The sequence below is a fragment of the Mustela putorius genome, unplaced genomic scaffold (assembly GCF_011764305.1).
Source record: "Mustela putorius furo isolate JIRA1106 unplaced genomic scaffold, ASM1176430v1.1 tig00537248_pilon_pilon_pilon, whole genome shotgun sequence".
NCBI classification, from domain to species: Eukaryota; Metazoa; Chordata; class Mammalia; order Carnivora; family Mustelidae; genus Mustela; species Mustela putorius.
The window spans coordinates 5,645,681-5,672,584 of record NW_025422387.1 but is presented as its reverse complement, the minus strand read 5'-3'; the positions used below and the strand labels follow the sequence as shown (position 1 = coordinate 5,672,584).

General features: G+C 45.7%; 2 protein-coding genes across 4 annotated transcripts in view; one reads left to right on the top strand and one right to left on the bottom strand.

Annotated features, from left to right (window-relative positions):
* The window catches only part of IFT81 (intraflagellar transport 81), a 197,068-nt gene that overhangs the window by 117,364 nt on the left and 52,800 nt on the right, over positions 1 to 26,904 (bottom strand). The gene's annotated exons all lie outside the window — the stretch shown is intronic.
* P2RX7 (purinergic receptor P2X 7) overlaps positions 4,157 to 26,904 on the top strand; it is a 49,333-nt gene continuing 26,585 nt past the window's right edge. Inside the window, exons 1-5 of the mRNA XM_004753219.3 lie at positions 4,157 to 4,400; positions 22,041 to 22,209; positions 23,356 to 23,424; positions 24,343 to 24,415; positions 25,497 to 25,593. Of these exons, the coding sequence (XP_004753276.1) occupies positions 4,276 to 4,400; positions 22,041 to 22,209; positions 23,356 to 23,424; positions 24,343 to 24,415; positions 25,497 to 25,593 (533 nt within the window). The 5' untranslated portion in view covers positions 4,157 to 4,275. The remainder of the gene's footprint in view (positions 4,401 to 22,040; positions 22,210 to 23,355; positions 23,425 to 24,342; positions 24,416 to 25,496; positions 25,594 to 26,904) is intronic.

The window sequence follows — 26,904 nt, the reverse complement described above, 5'->3', positions numbered from 1 at the left end:
ACACCTCCTATTAAAAATCACCCTCAAGCTGATCTTAAAGGAAAAGTAGTCCACATCGTGTCTCTACTCTCTCCCTCAAATCAGTCCCTAAATGCACTATTATTTTGTGGGGAAGTACGCCATCCTGAAGATGTGATTTTTAAATATCTATGGGATTTTTAGGTCTGGAGGTTCACAAACTATACAGGTATGGAGCTCAGAGGGCAGATTTGGTCTGAAGATACAGATTTTTTAAATCTACCACTGATTTTAAAAAAGTAATGCGTGAGTATGATAGAAAAACTTCATAGAAAGGTGATAAATAAGTTGCTTGACAAACACTGACAAATCCCCCTGTTCCCTTCCCAGAGGCCATCTTATACATCCTTCCAGAAACAGCCAGCTTCATGGAAATGGGACCCATGCAGTTACATAAGGACCCACGTGTAGAAGGGACCTGAGCTTGATTTAATGCTTTGCTGTTGCCATCTTGAATTTCTTAATTTTGAATGAGAGACCCCACATATTCATTTCGCACTGGGTCCCCAGATTATGTGGTAGGCCTATTTCCAGCTATACTCCATGTGTAGTTAAACACATGATATACACATGTACCCCTATTTCCATCCCCTTTTCCTTCAGCATTTGGTGATTCTTTAAAAGAATGTGTGTGGATGAAATTTCCCAGGGAAAGAATGCAAAAGTTACTAGTGCTATTTACCAAATATGTCTGCTTCTTCTGTTTCTGGGCACAGAGAGGGATATATGGTGAGACTGCATTTCCAGGCTCCCTGGTGGTTAGATGGGGCCAAGTGACTAGTTCTCACCAATAAGTTGGAGGCAAAAGAGAGTGTACCATTTCTAGATCAGAGTATTTTTTTTTTTATGCTATGTTAGTCACCATACAGTTCATCATTGGCTTTTGATGCAGCGTTCCATGAATCATTATTTGCATATAACACTCAATACTCATTACAACACATGCCATCCTTAATACAGATCACCAGTCTTACACCACACAAAGATAAACTCAAAATGAATGAAAGACCTCAATGTGAGATAGGAATCTATTAAAATCCTAGAGGAGAACACAGGAAGTAACCTCTTTGACATCAGCCACAACAACTTCTTTCATGATACATCTCCAAAGGCAAGGGAAACAAGCAAAAATGAACTGTTGGGACTTCATCAAGATAAAAAGTTTCTGCATAGCAAAGGAAACAGTCAACAAAACTGAAAGGCAACCAATGGAATGGGATAAGATATTCGCAAATGATATTACAGATAAAGGGCTGGTAACTAAGATCTATAAAGAACTTCTCAAACTCAACATCCCAAAAAACAAATAATCAAGACAAAAAATGGGCAGAAGGCATGAACAGACAATTCTGCAAAGAAGACATATAAATGGTTAACAGAGTATTTTCTATTAAGTTTTATTTATTTAGGGATACCTGGGTGGCTCAGTAGGTCAAGTGTCTGCCTTCAGCTCAAGTCCTGGGATTAGGTCCCACATCGGACTCCCTGCTTAGCAGTGAGCCTACTTCTCCCTCTGCCTACAGCTTCCCTTGCTGTGTTCTCTGTCTAACAAATAAATTAACAAAATCTTTTTTTTTAAAGGATTTATTTATTTATTTTAAAGAGAGAGAGTCCACAAGTACATGCGTGTGCACATGAGGGGTGGGGGGAGGAGCAGAGGAAGAGAGAGAGGGATAGAATCTCCAGCCGACTCCTGGTTGAGCACAGAGCCCCACGCAGGGCTCTACCCCAGGACCTTGAGATCATGACCTGGGCTGAAACCAAAAGTCAAACGTTTAACCAACTGAGCCACCCAGGTGCCCCAAGTTCAGAGTATTTAACTGCCGCTGTAAGACCTGCCAGATTTCTCATTCAAGAGTTCAGGATAGTGGCGGTTCCATTAGTTTTGTTTTCTGAGAGACTAGGATAATCAGAGCCCCTAGGGTGATCTGTGGTTCTTAAGCCATGATTTGGTGGCTGTTTGTTATTGCAACGTAACCTGTCTTGTCATGACTTACAGAAATATAAAAAATGCGGAGACAGAATTTACTAGAACTGACATATAAAAGGAGAAGAGTCATAGAAAGATAAGACAAAGAGTCACAGAGGTAAAGATGAGAAACTAGGGGTGCCTGGGTGGCTCAGTCAGGTAAGCATCTGCCTTCGGCTCAGGTCATGATCCCAGGGTCCTGGGATCCAGCCTTGGGACCACTGGGCTCCCTGCTCAGTGGGGAGCCTGCTTCTCCCTCTGCCCTTCCTCTAACTCGTGCACTCTCTCGAGCACATGCTCTGTCTCCTTCTCTGAAATAAATAAATAAATAAAATCGTTTTTGAAAAAAGATGAGAAACTAGAAGAAGGGACCCAGGGGAGTCACGGAAATCAAGGGAAGAAACTGCTCAAGAGGTGATACATGGTGTTGGTCCAAAAGGTCAAAAAGAATAAAAAATAAAAGCTATCACTAAATATGGCAACTGAGAACTCACTGGTAAGCTTATTAAGAACAGTATCCGGGAAGCGGTGGTGGGAGAAATAGTAGACAGAAGGCTGAGGAAGCAGAGGGAAGAGCAAGAGGGATGAGTGTATGAGTTCAGCAGAAAGGCCAGGAGCCCTGCCATGTGCACTTGCGAGAAGGGCCAAGAACATGTGTGTTCAATCTCACCTTCCTCCTGCTCTCCGGCATCCCGAACTGACAGCCAGGAGGTAAGGTAGCTCCTGAAACCGTTCACCTGAGTGAGAAAGTGAAATTTAAGTCGGACTGCAAAAGTAAAAATACCTTGGCCACTTAACAGGTTGGAAGAGCAGAAATGGATAAAGACAGCTACAAAAATAATAGGAAACAGTATTTCACTGTATCTGTAAAATGATAATACTACTTTCCCTCATCTTTTTTGTCATTGCTGCTTTCCTTTTTTTCCTTTTAAGATTTTATTTATTTGCTTATTTGAAATAGAACGAGAGTGAGAGAGAGAGAGTGTGCAAGCAGGGGGAGCAGCAGGCAGAAGGAGAAGCAGGCTTCCTGCTGAGCAGGGAGCCCAATACAGGGCTCGATCCCAGAACCCCAGGATCATGACCTGAGTTGAAGACATACGCCCAACCAACTGAACCACTCAGGTGCCTCTCTCTGTTGCTTTCTTCTTGAGAAACGTCATCCTCTAAATTCAAAGACTATCAGAAAATCTGCTATTGGAAATTGCCTCAGTAAGAATGAAATATTCCACTTTTGCCACACAGAAGTGGCCTCAATTTGCACCTTTGGACCAGAGCTTCAGATAAAGGGTTTCTAGGCATAACGTTCAACAGCTGTCTTAGCTTTATCACTGACAAGGAAGCAGAGCCCTGGGTCCACGTTGCAATCCAGATCTGAGGTTGACTGTTTTATACAAACCTGCTGTTTTGAGCTTATCAAAATCTGCTTTCAAATTTAATCAAGACTCCACCATCGCCCATAACCCTACCCTAACTCTGTCCCTTTGATGGTAGTTCCTCTGGCACGAGCTCTTTCTCACTGAAATAGTCAGTAAACCTAATTTTGCTGATTGGCAAGTTTGTTTCTGACGGTCTTAGGCTGATTGGCCTAGGTCCTGGGCATAAATGGGGGCAGGGCAGAGAGCAGATCTCAACAGATCTCAATGGTCACGCAGGAAATATCCAGCACAGAAATAAAGTCCTTCCCCGCCCCGGCCCCAGCAATTCTGATTCCCCCCCATCACCTACAGACCAGAGTGCTGTGGAGGAAATGTGGAGAGGGAGAAGAGGAAGACCTTCATTCACCCTGCATTCATAGACATCTGGGGTTGAACAAAAGGGTTGTAAAAATCATCAGTCAGTCTATGAGTAGGCCTTGAGGCAACAGAAAGATCTAGGCCCTTCACTAAGGCACAATGGAAGCACTGGGTCTCCTGACATTTGAAGGCCTGCCCCTCTCCCCCAACTGAAAGGAGTCCAAAACAGTGAAAGGGAAAAGGGGATAAGGGGGAATGCTAAAAATGCCCTTCCTTTGAACACCATCTTTGTGCAGGCATCTGGGGGAGGCCGGCTGGAGCAGGGTCATCTGCCAGCCAGGCTTGTAGGACTTCGCTTCTCTTGTTTATCCCCAGCCACATCTGGGGCAGCTGCCAGGGCCCGCCCCCACTCTGCCGTCACTGGAGGAACTCAAACTTAAAGGCTGCGGCTAAGAATCAGGGAGTCTCATTTTCCTGTTACTGGTGGATCTGCTGTGGCTGGTCTGGGGGCGTTGAGCCCTTGTCCAGACCCTGGTGGAGAGTGAGCCTCTCACCATGTCAGCCTGCTGCAACTGGAAATGCATTTTCCAGTATGAGACAAACAAAGTCCTCCGGATCCAGAGCGTGAATTATGGAAGCATTAAGTGGATCCTGCACATGCTGGTCTTTTCTTACATCTGGTGAGTGCGGTGTGGGGATGACCCCAAACGTCTGCAGCGGTTGACAGCCCAAAAGTCCCCAAGGTGCAGCTTCTGGTGCACATCCTGAATTCCTCATGGTTTTAAATCTTTTTCCCTCATAACAAGCTGGGGCCGGAGGGGGTTGGGGTAGTGGGGAAGCAGCTGCAGGCGGGAGGAAACAGTGCCAGTTTGCTGCCGAAAGAAGCCACAAGAGACAAAGCCACACTTTGGGTTTTACCCCAGGCCTGCCAGGGTAAGCTGGGCAAGGCATGCCTGGGGAAAGTAGGAAACAGGGCAACACCCTGGATTCCAAGGGAGGAGGCAAGGATTCAGGGCCTACCTGGTGATAATCCTGGCATCTGTCTGAGTCATCACTGCTGAGGGGAGGAATAGGACCAGACTTGTCAATGTAACTTGTCCTCTCTAGTGTCAGAAGGCCCCCTCTTGCTCTTTTTCGTGTCTGTTTCTTAACAGCTTATTGAGATATAATTCACAGACTACACATTCACTCATTTAAGGGGAAAAGATTAGGGGAGGCTGGGTGGCTGAGTCGGATGAGTGTCCAGCTCTTGATTTTGGCTCGGGTCATGATCTCAAGGTTGTGGGACTGAGCTCCACATCAGCTCTAGGCTTATCAGCTCTACGCTCTCCTTCTCCCTTTGTCCCTACTCCTGTTGGCGAACTTGATCTCTTTCTCAGATAAATAAATAAATCTTCATAAAAATAAATGAAGGGTACAATTTAGTGGGTTTTAGTATATTCAGACTTGTGCAACCATCAGCACAATGAAGTCTAGAATATTTTCATCACCTCAAAAATAAACTCCATAGCCCTGAGCCATCACTCCCAATCCTTCTGCTCCCCTGTAGCTCTGGTGACCCACTGATTCACCCTGTCTCTGGGACTGGACTATTCTGGACATGTCATAGAAATGGAATTGTGCACTATGTGGTCCTTTCTGTCTAGCTTCTTTGACTCTGCATCATGTTTGCAAGGTGCACTCATGTTGAAACATGTATCTCTACTTCCTTCCTCTGTATGGCCAAGTAATATTCCCTTGTCTGGATGGACCTTTATTGGAGGGGGTGGACATTTGGGTTGTTTCCAGTTTGGGGCTATTATGGATAATGGACAATGCTGCTATGAATACGGGTGTATGCCTGTTGGCATGAACATGTTTTCAGTTTTCTTGGGTATTGCACCTAGAAGTGAAACTGAAAGATCATTCAGTAAATTTATTTTCAACATTTTAAGTAACCACCCGTTTTTGGAACGGCTGCACCATTTCCTATTCTCACCAGCAATGTATGTTCCAATTTCTCCACATCCTTACCAAACAGTAGCTCTTGTTGGTTTTTTGGATTATGGGCATCCTACTGAGTGGTTCTCATTGTGGTTTTATTTTTTATTTATTTTTTTTTTTATTTAAAGATTTTATTTATTTATTTGACAGAGAGAGATCACAAGTAGGCAGAGAGGCAGGCAGAGAGAGAGGAGGAAGCAGGCTCCCTGCTGAGCAGAGAGCCCGATGTGGGACTCGATCTCAGGACCCTGAGATCATGACCTGAGCCGAAGGCAGCGGCTTAACCCACTGAGCCACCCAGGCGCCCTCATTGTGGTTTTAATTCACAGTTCCTTACTGGCTAATGCCCCATTGCTCTTTGTGATGATGATGGTGATGGTGGTGAGAACTTGCATCGCTAAGGTCAGACAGTGTAGTTTACTGGCTAAGGGTTAGAGCAACCCATTTTATAACCCTGGCTTAGTTTCCTTGGCCAGGTCACTTACCCGCTGAGCCTCCCTTTCTGCATCTGTTAATGGAATCGTCATAATTAAATAAGAAAAGGCATGGCAAACACTTCTCCATGTCTGGCATAGGGTAAGAGTTCTAAAAATAGCAGCTATCTTTAAAAATAATCATTTTGACTTAAAAAAATAGAATTACCATAGAATCCAGTAATTTCACTACTGGGTATTTACCTGAAGAAAATGAAAATACTACTTGGAAAATATAAGTGCATCTCTACATTTATTGCAGCATTATTTACAATAGCCAAGATGCAGAAGCAACCCAAGTGTCCACTGAAAAGGAATGATAAAGAAGATGTAGGAGGGGGCACCTGGGTGACTCAGTGGGTTAAGCCTCTGCCTTCAGCTCAGGTCATGATCCCAGAGTTGTGGGATCAAGCCCGCATCAGGCTCTTTGCTCAGTGGGAAGCCTGCTTCCCTCTCTTTCTCTGCCTGCCTCTTTGCCTACTTGCGATCTCTGCCTGTCAAATAAATAAATAAAATCTTAAAAAAAAAAAAAAAGAAGAAGAAGATGTAGGAGATATATAATGGAATTTTGCTCAGTCATAGAAAAGACTGAAATCTTGCCATTTGCAACACCATGGATGGGCCTAGAGGGTCCTAAGTGAAATAAGTGAAGTAAGTCAGTCAGTTAAATTTCACTCATGCATGGAATTTAAGAAACAAAACAAATGAACAAAGAAAAAAAGGATGTAAACAAAAAACCAGACTTAAATACAGAGAATTAACTGGTGGCTGCCAAAAGGGAGAGAAGTAGAAAGATGGGTAAGACAGATAAAAGAGATTAAAAGTATACTTATCTTGATGAGCACTGAGAAATACATAGAATTGTTGAATCATTATATCATACACCTGAAACTAATATAAAACTACTAATTATACTTGAGTAAAAAAAGAATTAAAAATAATCTTTTTGTATAGAATAGGCACTTTCATATGCACTGTCTCCTTTGACTGTCAAAGCCCACACCCAGGATCTGAGGTCTGGAAAGGTGGATTCCATAATCCTCCACTGCTTTGAGCCTTGGTTTTCTCATCTGTAAAATGGGGACAAAGGTTGTTGTAAGGATTAAATGAGTTACTAAATGTAAAGTTGTTTTAAAAATACCTGGTGTATGGCAAGCCCTCACCAAGTGTTAATTCTTATTATTAATAATATTACTAGGATTATTGCAATTTGATGCATATGTTTACTATGTGACAAACACTAAATAATAAACACATATGTTAAATTCTAAAATAAGACATGTTACTTAAGCCAGATATCATGGAACTGAAGACAAGGAGCATAGTTAGGAAATGCTCCTTTATGCACTAGTACATAGTGTAAAGTTTCGCAGGCGAGGTAAACACAACACCAGGCAAGGTGTGTGCAAGGCAAGATTTATTAAAGGCACTCTCCGGTGAAGTTTCAGGGCTCAGGAGAAGGGGAGCCAGGAAAGTCAGGCCAGGAGGAGGTGGGTACCTTTGGTGGAGGTTCCATGTAAGGACCTATTTTATATATTTATATTTTAGCCAGAGGATTCCATTGAGGTTAAACAATAACCTTGTTGTTTAACCCTTAAACTGTCCCTGCTCCCCTTCCCCCAGGGGACTTACTTAAAAACAAGTCCTGGGGAAACCAGCCTCAGATAACAAAGCTCAGATGCAAGGATGGGTCAGGCCAGGTGGAGACATCCGATCAGTGCGGGGGTGCGGGTGGGGGGGGGGTGGAGGAGGGTTGCATACTGTCTCCCTAGCTACCAAGGAGTATGGGCCCTGCCCTTTGGGAGCCCTTTGGGAGCCAATCCTAACCAAGGTGAAACTGTAATTCAATTGGTCACCTAGCAACATTGTGCAGTTTTCTCTGTGTGTTAAACAATTTCATTGGCCACCTCTTCATGGCCAGGCCCAACCACATGGCCTTTGCCCTTAAAAGCCAGTTCCTAAAGGAGAGCAGGGTCACCCTCTCTGTAAGAGGCACGGCCCTGGCCAGCCAGTTTGATTCTTGGTGCTTGGTGCGAAATAAAGCTTTCGCTTGACTTTCACTTTGTATCAGTCTCACTCCTTTAATCACGGACCCATTATTGGGGCATAACATTCCGCAACTCTGGAAAGCAGAGTCGGAGAAGTCACACTGGGAGGGAGTTGGTGGAGGTCTTTTATCGGGCCAAGGCAGGGCATGGGCTCACATCCATATATGGTAGGGTATTTGGTGATAGGAGGGTAGGGAGTGGGGGTCCTGATACTCCTGTTTCCTGCATAGGTATCGGGTTACCTATGGAGGTGTGACCTGGGCGTATACCCCTTTGGCAGGAGAATCAAGGGTTAAGGAAGGCAGGGAGACTGGAAGATGGCGGCCCCAGCGGTCATTTCTATTGTTCCCCTGCATTCCTGGGCCCGACCCAACACAGAGTTCATGCATCACAATTCCATGAAACAGGTGACGTGATTTTCTGATATTCTTGACACATGATTTCTTAAAAGCAATATGTAAGAACAGATTCTCATGAGAGAGACTTGTAACGATAAATTTTGTTCTCTCACAAGGTGGAATCTTATCTTCCACACATTTAACTCCCTCAAACCCAGCAATGCATGTTCCATGGGAGCCTGGAATAGCACAATTTCAACAGTGCAATGACTAAGTGAATGGGTGCCCCAGACCAGGCTTGAGATGGGGTCCCCAAGTTGGGGATCCTTGCCAGTCTGTTCCCACATGCTTTCGACAGAGTAACCATCTTGTCACCCTACCTATGAATCTAGATACACACTCTCCACCTTACATGCCCCCTAAATCTTCACCTGGAGCAAAACTGGAAAAACGGCAACTTATTCCAGAACTGGGGGGGGGGGGAAATGGGCTCTGATGGGCTTGTTGGAAGGTAGAAGGTCTGTTTGCTGTGCCTTGTGGACAACTCAAGGTTTTACCAACCTTGTGTTGACAAGACATGATTTTTTTTTAAGATTTTATTTATTTATTTGAGAAAGTGAGAGAGATACAGAGAGAGAGCATGAGAGGGGAGAAGCTGAGCAGGAGAAGCAGACTGCCCATGGAGCTGGAAGCCCAATGCGGGACTTGATCCCTGGACTCTGGGATCATGACCTGAGCCAAAGGCAGTGGCTCAACCAACTGAGCCACCCAGGCGCCCAACAAGACATGATTTTTACCTTAAGTACTGACTTTAGAAGGTGACCCCTATGTAAAATACTACTCCATTTTTTTATATTTTAAAAGATAAAATTAAAGAAAAAGTGTTGCCAGCTTTGTTTTTTCCCCTCCATGCTAACGGAATATCTATTTACATCCCACTGAGTGGAGTCCCATAGACCACTGCTTGGGAAATGCTGCCTTCAGTTGTACTGTGAGGCCCTGTGGCGATCAAACTACAACTGGGCCATTTGTGAAATGGGGAGACCCATGGTGCACAGGGAATGGGGTGGTAGTTTATATCAAATGGGACGGTATGGATCACAGGCTGGAAGTCCAGACAGGCTCAGGTAATAGTCAAGAAAAGTAGAAGTAGGTTGTGGATTCTAGCTGTGGCATCCTCAGTTCAGAGCCTGTCCATCCTAGAGTTGCAAAGGCAAAGAGCCAGGATAATGACGGAAGACAGGGCTTCAGTTATTGAGACTGGGGTGCAAGGAAGGGGCTGTCATTAGAAGAAATAAGACAAAACGCTGGTTAGCATCTGGCAAGTTCAGATTGGAATCAAAGGCAGGGCTACAGCTATAGGTGGGGTTAAGTGGCTCCAGCTTCCAGGGTTACAGAAGTGTGTAGACAGGATGCTGAGTAGGCCTGTGCTAGTCAGAATTGTCTGGATAGTAAGTGACAGAGACCTAACTCAAGTTAGGCACCAAGCCACACAGTGGAAGAGATGGAGCTGCCCTCAGACATGGATGGTTCTAAAAGCTCAAACTATGCCATTGGGTTGGCCCTCTCTCTCCACATTGTGGCTCTGTGTGACTTTGTTCTTGAATAGGCTCTCTATGTAGCAAGATGCTATACTCATATCCTCAGTAACTCCAGAGGAACAGGCAAGTCTTTCCTGATAGTTCTGGCATAAAGTCCCAGGAAAGTCTCCTGTTGGTAGAGCTTGAATTACATATCCACTCTGAATCAATCCTCATGGTTAGGGGCATGGTGTCACCTGATTGGCGAATCCTGGGTCACGTGCTCACTCCTGTGGCAGGAAGTAGGGACAGGGTGCAGGGCTCAGAGCCCAGTCTGAATCCCATACATAGACTTTACCTTAGGAAAGAATACTGTTGCCAGAAGAAATGGGAAAAGAAAGCGGGTAGGGCAAAGGAAAAACATCCATTACAGGGTCTTTCCAAAAACCAGAAATTCCAGAGATTTTCTGAAGTCTACTACTCTATCCTTGGCTTATCTCAGCCCCACACCTGCACTGTGGAGACTCTGCCCCAGGTTAATGCAGGGCCCTTGGTATTATTCTCAACAGAGATTTCCTCTGAGAATCGGCTCCAGGAATCCCACAGGGTTTTCCAACCCATGATTCTGGTTTTGCCCTCTGGCCTCAGTGAGGTGGGAAGAATGGGATAATGATGACTATACTCCCAGGAAAACTAATTGAAAAAGCCTGAATGACAATAAAAATAACTTTCTTATCCAGCTGGCTTTATTTATATCATCTCAATTGATATACTGGAATGTAGGTATTCTTTTCATTGTTGCACAGATAAGGAAAGAAAAGCTATGAAAGATGGAGTTAATTTCTGAAATATCATCCAGGTAGAAAGTGGGTTTCAAAAAGGATTCAAATCCAAAACCAATCCAATTCTCTTAACCCAGAAAGCATACTACTGAAGTGGTTACCCAGCAGACTGAGAAAGCTTGAGTACTAGGCCTCCTAAACCCTTGTTCAATTGATCATTCTTCCTTCTTCAGCACAATCTTTGTCTTTCTGGGTTGGCCGGGGCAAGTACAGGACAAGGAGGGAGGCTGGAACGAGAATCCCATAAGTTGACCCTTTTCTATCGTTCATTCATTCCCCCGTATAAATTTCAGACTATCTACTATGAGTCAGGAGCTGTTGATGGATCTAGAGATTATAACGGTGAGTGAAACAAAGTTCCTACAACTCAGGGGGTTACATGCCAGTGAAAGAGTGAGATACAATACCAAAAAAAAAAAAAAGAAAGAAAGAAAGAAAAAAGACATAACTAAATATCTGATGGTGATAAATGATAAAGGGTAATAAAGCATAGAAGAGAACAAAGAATGCTAATGGGCAAATGTGAGTGCATGTGGGGTAGAGACATCTGGGCTAGGATCGGCATGAAGGGAGGGAACAAGATATGTGTTGGGTTGGAAGGCTCAGGAGTGCAGGAGGAACAATAGAAATGACCGCCTTCCAGGCTCCCCACCAACCCTTTCCTTAACCCTTGACTCTCCCGCCAAAAGGATGTATGCCCAGGTCACACCTCCATAGGTAACCCGATACCTATGCAGGAAACAGGAGTATCAGGACCCCTACCCTGTACCCTCGGATCACCAAATACCCTACCATATATGGATGTGAGCCCATGCCCTGCCTTGGCCCGATAAAAGACCTCCACCAACTCCCTCCCAGTGGGACTTCCTCGACTTCTTTCTGAGTCCAGGAACCTCGCCCTAGAGTGCCCACCTCCTCCCGGCTTGACTTTCCTGGCTCCCCTTCCCCGGAGTCCTGAAACTTCGCCGGAGAGTGCCTTTAATAAATCTTGCATTGTGCCCACCTTGCCTGGTGTTGTGTTTACCTCGCCTGTGAAACTTTACAACATGAAGTATCTAGAAGCGTGTTTCTGGTGAGGGAACAGCAAATACAAAGGCCCTGAGGTAGAGACTTGATAGGGTGTTCAAGCAAGGAGGTCAGGGTGCCTGGAGCAGAGGAAACAACTTAGTGAATGAGAGGAAGTGGGTGAACCGGAGAGATAACCCCGGTTGGGGAGGAAGGGCAGATCATTCCGAGCCTTGGAGGCCACTCCGCGTTCTTTGGATTTTATTCTCAGTGAGTTGAGAAGCCGTAGGAGGATTTTAAGCAGAGAAGTAAGATATTTTCATTTTCTTGGGAAGATTTCCCTCCCCCCTGGAGACCAGCCCTCTCAGAAGCTTCTCCAGTGACTACAGAAGAGTAGGAAAGGTTGAGAGAAAAAAGGAGAACACACTCCACTCAAACTGCTTCTTCTCCCTTATTCAGTCAACCTCTGCTCAGGCTAACAGAAGCACAATATTGTCCTGCGTCCGGGCTGGTTGCCTGTTTCATGGGAGGGTTGCCACACACCTACCTGTGAGGCCTTTTCCAACTGAGTGGAAGTGAGTCCACCACAGACATGGGAGCGGACACCAGACGCTGGGGAGGGGCAAATCCAACCCAGGCATGGCCCTGCTATGGTTCCTGCCACTTGAGGGCAATAGAAACGTGAAGAGATTTGCCACGTTCTCATCCTACCCTGAACCCCTGGGTGATGTGATAGAGATGGTGGGGGGGGGGTCCAGAGAAAGCCCATTTCAGGAGGAGACTGCCTCTAGGAAGAGGAGTATCCAGCCACCTGACTCAAGGGACCGAAAGAACAGTGAATGCACATATCTGAAAGCAAAAAAAGGAGCCCCCAGAAGGCAGTATGTTCCAGAAGCTAGTGAGAGAGGAGGGAGGAGCAGGGACCGAGGGCAGAGGAGAGGTACGCAAGGGCCAGACTGCGGGAAGAGCTGGAATTTGTTCCTCAGGGACAGGATTTACAGAGGGAAGTGGAACCATCTGATTCCTGTTTCTAAAAGAGCTCTTGGGCCTCTGCGCAAAAGGCAGATCATGGGGGCAAGAGCGACAGGAGGGCAGTGAGAAGGGCACCAGAGTCGCCCAGATGAGAGAGGTGGCGACCCCGATGATAACGGACGGGACAGTGCAGGTGGACAGAAGTGGGCAAAGCAGGAGTAAGTTTTGGAGGCAGGACTGACAGATTTGCTAGGAGGGAGAAGATGACTCTGGGTTCCCAGGTGGCTGAGGAGGATGCCTTTACGGACAGGAGGAAGACTGAGGGGCGGCAAGCTTGTCGCCTAGCAGCACCGTGAGCGACGTCAAGCAAGCAAACGACTACCACCATTATCAGTATCCCTCCATTAATGCCCACACAAAACATTAAGAAAGCTGGAAGCACCCAGTCTACAAAAACGGTCCTTTCAAATGAATAAATTTAGCTTCATGGAGAGCTTGCCTTGTTATCCTGGTTTTCTCATTTCACCCTGGAAACCAAGGCTTCTCTGTGGACCAGCTCTCACATGCCCACGAGCTTCTGGGCACCACCACACCAGCCCAGCCTCCCACACAGGGCAGGAACCTCCCAACCCTCCTGGGTTTTTAGCACAGAGCTGAAAAGAGAAAGGACCCGATCCGGTAGACTATTCACAGAGCAGCACGCGTCAGCTGGCTGACGTGCAAGGTGCCAAGAAGGGGAGGCGAAGGTGGGACTGGAGAAGCCAGCAAGGATTGTATTATGAACAGCCTTGAACTTCATCCTGAGGACACTGAGAAAGCTCGGAGAGTCCTCCCCACCCTGCCACCAACATTTCATTATGAAAAATTTCAACCATGCAGATGTGCCTTTTCTAGACAGTATTTCTTCTCAAACTCAGCAGAGTGGATTCTGTTTAGAACCAGATACCCTGCCCAATATAATACTAATATATCCTTATTACAAAAAAGAGTAAACAATGACCCAGGAAGCTTAAGTAACTTACACACGGCCACATAGCTAGGAAGTGGTAGAGCCAAGATTGAACCCAAGCTTCTCACTCCAGAGCCCAAGCTTTTACTAGTAAATCACCTAGAATACGGAGGAGACAGGAGCACAAATGGAGGCATGGAGACCATTCAGGCTACCCGGTGGTCCAGGTGAGAGGTGATGGTGACCCAGACTGAGGAGGTAACGATGGCAGAGGAGAGAAATAGATGAATAGCATTAGGAAGATAAAACAGGATTTGACAGTTGAATGGTTGAGGGGTAATGAGGGAAAGGATGCTAAGGAATGTTTCTGGATTGGGCAACTGATGTGTGGTGGGAGAACTTAGTGGGATAGGAAATGTGGGGGGAGGAGCCCATCTGGGGTGGAAGATGAGTTCAGAACTGAAGCCATACATTGTCAATATACATTGTCATGTATATGGGACATATAAATTTGGATGCTTAGTAGAGAGATAGATATGTGAATCTGGAACTAGAGAGAGAGATTTTTATATCACCAGCATATAAATGGTAACTAGAACCATGAGAGTTGCTACAACTGGCCAGCAAGCGTAGATGTAAATGAGGAGCCCAGGAGGGCTTAGAACAAACCCCTGAGGAGTGCTAACATTTAAAGATATCATTTATTGATTTGAGAGAGACTGGGAGAGAGCATGAGAGGGAAGAAGGTCAGAGGTAGAAGCAGACTCCCTGCAGAGCTGGGAGCCTGATGCGGAACTCCATTCCAGAACTCCGGGATCATGACCTGAGCCGAAGGCAGTGGCCCAACCAATTGAGCCACCCAGGTGCCCTGAATGCTAACAGTTAAGTGATGGGAGCACAGAAGTCCCTGAAGGATACTCAGAGGGGTGGCCATGGAGACCCAAAGATAGGAGAATGTCGATTCCAGGAAGTTAAGGCAAGAAGAGGAAGAGGGGGTGGCACAGTCATCGGGGTCAAATGCTGCTCATAGTTTTAGGAAGATCAGATCTGTAGTATGTCTATCAGATATAGCAAGGATGACGTCACTGTTTACTTGGCAAGAGAGGCTTTAGAGAAGGGGTGGAGCGGGAGCCAGACTGGAGTGGGCGGAGGAGTGAATGGAGATGCAGAAATGGATGTGGTGACTCACTCTTTCAAGGGACTTGGCTACAATGGAGAAGAGAGGCACTGAGTGGTGGTGGTAGGAGAAGAATGTGGGGTCGAGAGAGGGTTTATTTTTAAGGTGGGAAATGATGTCAGAATGCAGATGGAAAGGAGACCAGAGAAAGGGAGATGATGAGATAAATGAAAATCATCATCATCATCATCACTGTCACCAACTAGCAACCACAAAGAAAGCTTATTCTTTTCTGGGACTAACCATTAGACATTTCTTCCCTACACTGAGCCCAAATCAGTCTCCCTATCATTCTCCCCTTTAGAGTTCTGCCCCATGATCCCTTTTCTAGTTGACAGTCTTCACATGGCAGTACCCTGCTACTGTATTTTCCCTTTACTTTAAAATAATGACCTCAATCCCTCTGGCCATGTGCCCTCAACATGGTATCCATTTCCCTTACTCTCTCAGCCAAGCCCACACAACTGCACTCTTGTTCTGTCAAGGCCCTCTTAGAAGTGGTGCACGCTCTTGCTTTGCTGGTGGAAGCATGAAATGGTTCAACGTTTTGTGGTTTGGCAAAATGAATTGAATACAAAATGTATGCATCCTTTAACCCAGAAATTTATCTTAGGGTGTGAAATTTATCTTTGGTGCGAAAAGATTCTTTTGCAAGTACATGCCTGGCGACGTGAGAGAAGAGGGTGGAGAGGCAATGAAGCATAGCACCGAAGAGAACAGATTTCGCCTCCATGGTGAAAGACTGAAGGCTTACCCCCCTCCCCGAAGATCAGGAACAAGACAAGGATGCCTGTTTTCACTGCTGCTATTCAACACTGTACTGAAAGTTCTAGCCAGAGCAATTAGGCAAGAAAAAGAAATGCACGCCATCCAAATTGGAAAGGAAGAAGTAAAATACCACTCAGATAATATGATCCTATATATGGAGAATCCAAAAGAAGTCACAAAAAGCCATTAAAGTTATTAAACCAATTCAGTAAAGTTTGGAGGTATGAGATCCACACATAAGAACCAGCTGTGTTTTTGTACACCAGCACGAGGAAAGTAAAAAAGAAAATAAAAATCATTGCATTTATAATGGCATCCAAAAAAAGCGTAAGACGTGGGGCCAGTGTTTGCTATTCTGTGACTTAGTCTATTGGGGCCGCTATAACAAAATATCACCGACAGAGTAGTTTATAAACGACAGAAATGTGCTTTTCACAGTTCTGGAGGCTGGGAATTCTAAGATCAAGGTGCTGGCACATAAGGTGTCTGGTGAATATGCACTTCCTGCTTCACAGACAGTCATCATTTTGCTGTGTTCTCACATGAAGGGCAAGGAGTTTCTGGAAACTCTTTCGTAAGGGCATTAATCCCTTCAGTCCCCATGACCTAATTACTTCTCAAATGCCTCACCTCCTACTATCATTGCACGAGGGGTTAGGTTTCAGAATTTGAACTTTAGGGAGCCACAAACATTCAGTCCAAAGCACTATGTGAACTGAGGCTCGCTTTGTCTATACCACAGTCTGCTCAGATATAAGGTGGGGACAATACCAGGACCTTCCTTACAGGGTTGTTTTGGGGGAGGTGAGGATTGAATGAGTTAATACATATTATTAACATATGCTTGGGGTGCCTGGGTGGCTCAGTGGGTTAAGCCTCTGCTTTCAGCTCAGGTCATGATCTCAGGGTCCTTATCGGTCTCTCTGCTCAGCGGGGAGCCTGCTTCCCTCTCTCTCTCTCTGCCTGCCTCTCTGCCTACTTGTGATCTCTCTCTCTCTGCCAAATAAATAAATAAAATTTAAATAATAATAATAATAATTTTTAAAAATATGCTTAAGAGAGTGCTTGGCACACAGTAAGAGCTATATCAGGGTTACCAAAAAAAGATGTTTATAACTGGAAAAACTGAGCAGAACTTCCAGTTAAAAATCCACCAGGAAGAGACTGGGGGCAAATTATCACAACTCCCCTCTTATGTTGAACTATATGGAATTGCCAATATCTGCTCCTTTGGTCTAAAAAATGAGCAATTTCATAGGTTCTAATCTAAACAACTAGAATTCTCTGTAATGACTAAAAGTGATTCCATATCATGGATCTATCTTTTTTTTTTTTTTTAGATTATTTATTTATTTATTTGACAGAGAGAAATCACAAGTAGACAGAGAGGCAGGCAGAGAGAGAGGGAAGCAGGATCCCTGCTGAGCAGAGAGCCCGATGCGGGACTCGATCCCAGGGCCCTGAGATCATGACCTGAGCCGAAGGCAGCGGCTTAACCCACTGAGCCACCCAGGCGCCCCATGGATCTATCTTTATCATACATTTATCACCACTGTTGTGGAAAGATTTAATAATATATTATTGAGTAAAAATAACAAGTTACATAATGTATGTAGAGTGTGGCCATGTTTGGGTGTCAAAGATGTGGGCATAAAGAGATGCTTAGAAGACATTCTGTTTCAACAGCAGTAAACTCTGGGAGGGAGGATACCAGAAGTTTTTCATATTCTTTGTGCAGTTCTGTGAAATTTACACTTTTACAACAATTAACAGGGTTTTTCTTGAAAAATATGTCTCATAAAACCCAAACACAGGGCTTTTACAGCTTGCTGCCTACTGTGGCCATAAGCCCTTGGCTTACCACCACCCAAGAGTGAAATATTCTGCTTTTTTCACTGAAGCTTAAGATTACACTAATTGTTTGTTTTGTCGTTTTGTCTTCTTCTGGATGATGTAACATAATGTTGGTTCATATGGGCTCAGGATTATCTAAAATGTTCAGGCCTCTAACTTTATGTTAAACTTCTGCCACTTGGTTGGGCTCTGGTTTGTACTGGCATAACTGAGTTTTTTGGCTCAAGGTTAGGATTTTACATGTATCCATTATTTTCCCTCTAACTGATAAACTTTAACTAATAGATTAAGATTCACTCGCTGTTCTCCATGTAGTTGAATGTGTAGAAAGTACTGTATTCTGGAGTACATGATCTTTGAATGACAGAGAGTATTTGGGAAACATTATAAGGAAGGGTTTTTCCAGAAGTGTTGGCTGATGGAAAAGAAATGCAATAGCCAAAAGAAATGAGAAGTGAAGATGACATCGTAGCTAAGCCGTGGGTAACAAGAAACTGAAAATCCTTCACTCTAGCTCAGGAAACGATGGCGTAAGGTGGAGTGTGGGAGGGCTCTTATAAAGCTACAACAGGCCAACAGTATTGGGGTAGGCTAAATAATGGCCTGCAAAAGATTTCCTTCCACTCCCAATCCCTAGGACCTGTGAATCTGTATGGGCAAAAGAACTTTTGTAATTAAGTAATTGATGTAATTGAGTTCAAGGTCTTGAGATGGTGAGATTATCCTTGATTATCTGAGCGTCCCCAACATAATGACAAAAGTACTCAAAACAGAGAAGCAAGAGGGCCCAAGCTAGAAAAAGGAGATATGACAATGGGAGTTGATGTTGGAGTGATGGGGCTAGGAGCCCAGGAATGCCAAGGCAGCTTCTAGAAGCTGGAAAAGATGAGGAACAGATTGTCTCATGGAGCTTCCAGAAGGAACCAGCCCCCAGAAGTCACCTTGATTTCAGCCCCTTAAGACCATTTTTAGGTTATCTGACCCCCAGAACTAAGAGAATAAATTTCTATCAAGACACTACGTTTGTGGGAATTTGTTACAGGAGCAATGGAAAACTAATACAGTTGGTACTTAATTTGCCTTGGGGGTGCAGGCTCTCCTCCACTTGCTTCTCATCTGTTGCTGTCCTTGACCTCTTGCAGACCTCATCCCACCGCCGAGTAGGGCAGGGATGAAAATAACTGGATTCTTCTCTTGGGGTTTTAAACACAAAAAGCAGTGGCTGTGGGCCCAACTTCTCCATGAGCCCCAGGGGACACAGTGCCCAGGGCCCGCAGTCCTTTTAGGGGCCAAGAAAACGTTGGCCTTGAGCTAAGTGTCAGTTACCCAGATCTGGGGTGGTTCACTTTCAGATCCCATCCTTTTGCTTTACCTTTACTCAGTGAGTCCAGGAGCTGTGAGGGAGAGTCAGGCTTTGCTGAGCTGTGCTTCCCGGCCTGAGGCCCTTTGAGGACTCTCTCACCACGCTGGCATGGGGCCCCCTAAGGTGCCAATAAGAGAAAGCCCTTCATATCCAGGGTGTGCAAGTCCTCTTCACGGTGGACACCTTCATCTACACCTGTTGAGCTGGAGCTGTGTGTGAGCCTCAGAGTTCCATAGCTGAGCTCATTCTCTGTCCTTCCCTCCTCCCCATCCCTCTGCAGCTCCCCTCCTGAAGCCACACCTGCCCTGAGTGCCCACTTCCCTTCCCATTAGTCCTCTTTGACCTGCCCAGGTTCGTAGCTTTCCACCGCACCATGTCTTTCTCCCCATCCTCCGAGGCGTCCGTAAGCCCCAAGCTCCTTCCTGCCCACGCACCAGAGGGACCCATGGGTTTTCAGTCTTCAGCATGCACAGAACTGTAGCTTCTTCTAGCTGAAAGTTCACAGGGATCTGGGAGCCAGGCAGCCCCCCACTTGTTCCCGTGGGACTACACCCATGGCTAGAAGTGACATGGCTTGTCTGAGTCTTGGGGACGGTCGTTAGGGCAGAATATGGTCAACTCTTTTCTTCTTTTTTTCCTTTGATGCGGCTCTTGCATGACAAGTTCATTACCGTACAAAGACTAGTTTTCTGACTTATGAGAGGGTTGGATTCCATTACAGCTGATCTATAACATGTTGTGTGCCTGAAATGAAGATGACAGACTCAAACTGAGCTTCCCAAATGGTGGGCCAAACTGACCCAGGGTTATTCTGGGAGCATGTCACCATGTCGGACACAGGACACTGCACAGACCGTGTTCATACTGTGATGCCAGGCTGAAATACACTGTCGAACAAGTATATTTGTCTATGGAATTGTATGTCATAGCTCTTTCTCATATATGCTGATGGGACCTAAAATCTGGATCTCTAGTTCTAATGTCCTTCTTTTTCTTTTTTTAATTTTTAAATTTTTAAAAATATTTTATTTATATATTTGACAGAAAAAGAGAGAGAGAGCATGAGAGGAGAGGGTCAGAGGGAGAAGCAGACTCCCCACTGAGCAGGGAGCCCAATGCAGGGTTCAATCCCAGGACTCTAAGATCATGACCTGAGCTGAAGACAGAGGCCCAACCCACTGAGCCACCTAGGCACCCTCCAATGTCCTTCTTGATGAGTTTTTTTTTTTTCTTTTATTTTCCTTAGGATTTTTTTTTAAGGATTTATTTATTTATTTGAAGGAGAGAGAGACCCAAAAAGAGAGGGAACATAAGCAGGGAGAGTGGGAGAGGGAGAAGCAGGCTTCCCAGGGAGCAGGGAGCCCGATGCAGGGCTTGATCCCAGGACCTTGGGATCATGACCCGAGCTGAAGGCAGACTCTTAACGACTGAGCCACCCAGGTGCCCCAGGATTTTATTTTTGAGTAATCTCTACACCCAACATGGGGCTCAAACTCACAACCCCAAGGCTGTGGGAGAGGGAGAAGCAGGCTCCCCGCTGAGCAGGGAGCCCGATGCAGGACTCGATCCCAGGACCCTGGGATCATGACCTGAGCTGAAGGCAGAGGTTTTAACCCACTGAGCCACCCAGGCGCCCCTGAAATAACCTTTTTTTTTTTTAAGATTTATTTATTTATTTGACAGTCAGAGATCACAAGTAGGCAGAGAGGCAGGCAGAGAGAGAGGAGGAAACAGGCTCCCCGCTGAGCAGAGAGCCCGATGTGGGGCTTGATCCCAGGCCCCCAGGATCATGACCTGAGCTGAAGGCAGAGGCTTTAACACACTGAGCCACCCAGGCGCCCCTGAAATAACCATTTTAAAGTGATCAAGTCAGTGGCACTAAATAATACCTTGTTGGGGTCCACCACCTCTATCTAGTTTCAAAACATTTTCAGCACTCCAAAAGGAAACCACACACATTCATAGTCACTCCGGCTCCCCAGTCCCTGGTACCCATCAGTCAACTCTCTGTTGCTGTGGATTTACCCATTCTGGATTATTTCACATAAATGGGATCATACAGTATGTGGCCTCTTGAATCTGTCTTCTTTTACTTAGCATAATGTTTTCGAGGTTCCTGCACAGTATAGCATGTATCAGTACTCTATTCCTTTGTCTAGCTGAATAATATTTCATCGTACAGTTAGACCACATTCTGTTTATCTGTTCATCTACTGCTGAACATGTGGGCTATGTCCATCTTTTGGCTATTATGAATGGTGCTGCTATGAGCATGTGTGGACACACATTTGTTGTTTTGGATTTCTTTAAACTTTACATCACACTGTGCCATATGCGGTTAAGAGGTCTGGCTGAGGACCTCAGTTCTGCCAATGACGAGCTGTGTTAACATGCACAATTTCCTGTATCTCTCTGAGCCCATTCTCTCATCTACAAAAGGGATGATTACAGTAACTATCTCCTACTGCTGTTATGATTAAACAGATGATGCATGGAGAGCACTTGGCATGTACTAATTGCTCAATAAAGGGCAGCTGCTATGATCAATATTAATTATAAACCAGGTGGATGTTTCTGGAAAATGTGGGGCTGACCTGCTGGACACATCCTTAGATATTGGTGTGTTCCTCAGCCCCAGGACAAAGCCGGTGGACCAATCTGGGGCTGGACTCCGGCAGGGGAGAGACTGCCCTGTAAATGAGGGCTTGTATTGGACAATACTGGAGACTGACATTGGGGGCAATCGTTTCCATGCGGTGAGTGCTCGCAGGTGCCAGATACGATGTTGATGAGTTTGTACACATACCTCATTTCATCCTCACAACCAGCCCTGAGGTAGGTACGATGATTCTTGCCACTTTACAGCTAAGGAAAGTGAGTCATGGAGAACGCAGGCAGGTAGCCTGCCCAAAGTCACCCAGCGAAGCTAGGATGTGAATGGAGGCAGCCTTCAGAACCTGCATCCAACACCACTACCCTGTGCCTCCCTTGAGAAAACCACTGATGCTTTTCTGTGTCTGCCGTTTAGCTTTGCTTTGATCAGTGACAAGCGGTACCAAAAGAAAGAGTCTGTCATCAGCTCCGTGCACACCAAGGTGAAAGGGATAGCAGAGGTGAAGGCGGAGATACTGGAGAATGGAATGAAGAAGATGGTGTCTGAGGTCTTTGACACCGCAGATTACACCTTCCCCCTGCAGGTGAGCTCTTGTCACCAATTCTCAAAGACTCCTCCCTGGTCACCAGGGCCCTGCCTCCCTCCCCTGGGACCCGGAGCCTCAGGCCAAAAAAACACTGGCCCTATTTTAAAAGCTCTGTGAAAATCCCAACTGAGAAAACCTAAAAATTGCAAAATTGGGTCAGATCCAGCAGCTCAAAGATGATTCTATGCTTTACCGAGTCCTATGGGGTTTCTCAAAATAGCAGTGTGATCTGGTGCATTTAAAGCACGATTTGATTCACTCACAACTTGATTTATACACAGCTCTTTAGAAGCAGGGCCATCAAGCCGGCAAGGTCTGCCTAGATTCAGGAGGACAAAGAACTTCCTGCCCGGACAGGACGGACCCTTCTAAATTGTTCATGTGGTTTTATCAACAAAAATATCTCCAGAAAAATAAAAACCACTCACTCAGATACGTTCTTGCACAAGGGAAAGGAAATGGATGACAAAGAAAGGAAGGGTGTGGGTCACGGGGAGAGGTTATCTGGCTGCTTAAATTTGCAAGAAGAGAAAATAAAAGTAGAACAGTCAAAAAGGAGAATCAAAGTAGGAACGAGAACACCGAAGAACAGACTGGGAGGCTGGGAGGGACAGCGGGGCCCTTCCGCAGCATCTGGGCGCTGGGGTGCTTTGCAAAACCGTAAAACCCAGGCCACTATTTGTTTCTACCAGAGGGTTCAGTAAGATCTCCAGCTACTTCCTGGGTTATGGGCTGCCTTTTGCCCTTTAATTAAAATCCTGAAAAAAAGAATCCTGGATAATCTGAACAGTGTTCTGATGAAGCCAACACCCCACTGCCCTCCCCCAGCAGGTCTCTTAAGTTTCGATTTAATGGGATTTTATTGTGTGCAAAAAATGACAAGGCTGCTTTTGAGGCTGGGATGGAAAATGAACGCTCAATCAGTTCCGAATGTCCCTTTGCTCTCCTTCAGCTCAGCAGGGCGGTTCATCCAGCTTTGATATTAAGCCCTCAGTGCAGTCCAAGTTGCTCCCAGACCTGATTTCTCGAGTGTGGTTCAGAAAGGTGGAAGACTCGCCGCCCCAGGCACTGAGCAGCCTGGATTTCTGACGAAGTAACTCCGCTCTCCAAGGCCTGACCTTTGTCTCTCCTCTCTCTCTGCAGGCAAACTCCTTCTTCGTGATGACAAACTTTCTCAAGACAGAAGGCCAACAGCAGGGGAAATGTCCTGACGTAAGGAGGGGACCTGGTGTGGTCGGGGCGGGTAAGAAGAGCTTCTGGAGGGGGCACAGGTCAGAGGAAGTTGATGGGCAGAGGCCATTTTCACACTGCGGTTCCCCTAAGGCTGGCCATTAAACCTGCTCCCTAGAACACAGAAACTCAAATGTGCATAAACGAGTCATCGAATTTCTCTTTTCTTCCTTCTGTCCTCAGGCCTGAGACCTAGCTGACCTCATTTTCTGAGGCCAGGAGGAAGCGCTGGTGGCTTTGCCCAGTTCTGCAGTCAGGCGCTGCTTGGACCAGGCCTCCTGCCCTCCAGCCCGGGAGGCTTTCCCTGAAAGTGGTACCTGGCTGCTTTGGCATCTGCTTTTTAGATTTTCATTTTTATTTCTTATTGACATGTAACTCAGATGCCATAAAGTCCTCCATTCTGAAGTGAAGCAATGAGGGGTTTTTCGTATTTTCACAATGTTGTACCACTACACCACGACCTAATTCTAGGACATTTTCATCACGCCAAAAAGCAGTCCTGTACTCATGAGCAGTCACTCCCATCCCCCGCCTCCCTCAGCCTCTGGCAAGCACTGATCTACTTTCTGTCTCTGTGGATTTGTCTATTCTGGGTATTTCGTATCATTGAGATCATACGATATGTGGCCTTTTGGGGCTTCTTTCCACTCGGCATCGCATTTTGAAGCATCGTCGTGTTGTAGCAGGTATCCGTGCCTCCTTCCTTTTTATGGCCATGTTATATTCATTTTATGAATGCACTACTATTTGTTTGTCCTGATGACTATTTGGGTTGTTTCTACTTTTTGGCTGCTGTGAACATTTGTGTACAAGTTTTGGTGCGTACAGGGGCATCTGCTTTTCTGTGTATTGAGAGATACATGCTGCTCCCTCCCCACTATCCTGTCCTTCTCCCTGCAGTTTCCCACCAGGAGGACGACCTGTTCCTCTGACAAGAATTGTAAAGAGGGACGGATGGACCCACAGAGCAAAGGTATGTTCTGTTTCTTTTCTGGGATCCCGGGGGGGGAGGTGGTCTGGTACCCTGATGACATTCACAAAGCCCTAAAGTTCAAATCTTCAGCTTCTGGCTCTCAGCTGCCTTTTTCCCCCCTCACTAGGCCATGGGAGAGCCTATGTCTGTCCCATGCCTCTGCTCTGTCCCCAGAAGACTGGCTACTGTCTAGCAATGTGATCTAATTCCCTAGTGAATTAGATCAGCTCCTGCTCCTGCAGCTCCTGAAATCCTTCAGAATTAGCATCTTCGGGGTTCTCATTGACAAAAAAATCCGATGGCCCCCAGTGCCATCTGTGTATGCTGAGCTTTCCCCCTCAAATTTCACCAAAGGCTGAGGAGTATGAATTACAGGCCCAGGGTGCCTAGGGCTGGTACCACCACTAACCTATAGTATTTCTGTATCCCTCGTTTTAACTTAAAGAGTCACATGACCAAAAAAAAAAAAAAAAAAACCACCACCAAAAAGATAAAGCCATCAGTGGTTACAACACACACACATACACAAAAAAGGCCTATGGATGTTACATTTTGTTCCATAAGAAGTGTGTGTTTGAGCTGGTACAGAGACCATTCAAACACAACTTACTATTTAATTTGCTGCTCGAGAATCTTCTAGTGACACGAATGCTCCAGAAGATATGCCATGTTCATTCTGTGGCTTTGCACACCCCTGATTCATGCTGTACACCCCTAAGGGACTCTGGTGCCCTCTTAGATGCCAAGTTCTAGTCCACGTATGCCAGGCAAGAGAACACACCCTGCTCAGCTCTTCTCTCAGCATTTTTTCTTGCAAAGAAACCAAAAAAGCCAACAGAATCCACAATCTCTCTGCCTTCTCTCTGAATCTTTTTTTTTTAAAAAGCTTATTGTCCGATGTGCGCTTTGCTTGGGTTGCCTTATGTAAGTTGATGGTTCAAATGGGGTTTCGTGGAAGCTGAAACTGCTTGGGTTGAAAAGGATAAATAAAGAGTCTCTTGCTTGAGTTTAGTTCATGACGCACCCACGGTTTTCATACCTGTGCTTCCTGGTCCCTTGGCCCTCCCCACCTCCACACCAGGGATCCAGACCGGAAGGTGTGTAGTATATAAAGAAAGGCTGAAGACCTGTGAAGTCTCCGCCTGGTGTCCCGTCGAGGAAGTGGGAGAGCCCCCCCGGTGAGCTGCGGGGATGGGGGGAGATGGGGTGGCCCTGATCATTGAGCAGATGAAAAGTCCTGGGTCCTATTGACTCGGCACACCAGTGGTCTCCGAGAAGGCCATGCTAATAGTTAAAAATACTGCAATAATTCTGTACTGACTGGTATATGACTATTACCCTGAGCACCCCTGGGTAACCCTGGGCCCCTGGCTGTCCCAGCACCTTACAAAGCACCTCTGGAGCCCTCCTCTAGCAGTACAGCAGGTCCCACTCTGACTGGTCGGTGTCCATACTGAGCGATTAAGGATGGGAAGGTGGCAGGAAGGGAGGGAGGAAAGGAAAAAGGAAGAAAGGGGAAGTGAAGGGGAGAGGAAAGAGGAGGAAAGAGTAAGGGAGGGAGGGAGAGAAGTTTTCTTAAATGAAGTGGTCACAGTGACATACAGATTCGTGGAGCCTTTTTGTTGATTCTTCTGTTTAACACACAAAGTCAGACCCAGAAAGCAGAGCTTGATGTTAAATCTCAGAAACCACAGAGATTGGTACTTTCAGCAGAAGAACAGAGAGACCTGGATTCAAATTCTGACTCTAACACTTCCTCACTGTGTGACCTTGAGCAAGCAGTTTAACCTTTCTGAGCTTCATTTCCCTTATTTCTAAAATGAGGATAAATAGTTGCCCCCACTCACAGGGCTGTCGTGAGAATTAAATGAGATGATACTTGTACCTCAAAAGTAAAGTGAGCCCCACGCCTGGTTTATAGTAAGTGTTGTATAACGGCACGCACACACTCGCACACAAATGATCTGCTCCTGGAAGTGTGGTGGTTCTAGACCAGCACTGTGCAATGGAACTTTCTGCAATGGTGAAAATGTTCTGTACCTGCACTGTCCAATATGGTAGCCACTAGGTACAAGTGGCCATTGGGCACTTTAAAATGTGGTGACTGCAACTGAGCAACTGAATTTTTAATATAAGTTCAATTTTAATAGTCACACATGCCTAGGGGATATCATACAGGAGAACACAGCTCTAAATGAATGTGACTCAAAACCACACCATCGGCATCTTTGGGGCAAAGAGAAGATTGCCCCAAAATGACTTTTTAGAAGGTCCAGGCAAAGGCTTCCCTTGTCAGGGTGGGAAGTGTTTGGCAGTGTCAGCCTGTCCAGTCCTCAATCATTAATGGCACTACCCAGGTTTATTTCTAGGTCAGAGAAGTTTCTTTTTCACGGAAAGAATTGCCCAGGGCCTGAGGGAACTATCGGTTCAAGGCAAGAGGCCTCTTGATTGCCTGTAGTTTTCGTTGGGGTCTGTTATCAAAGGAACGA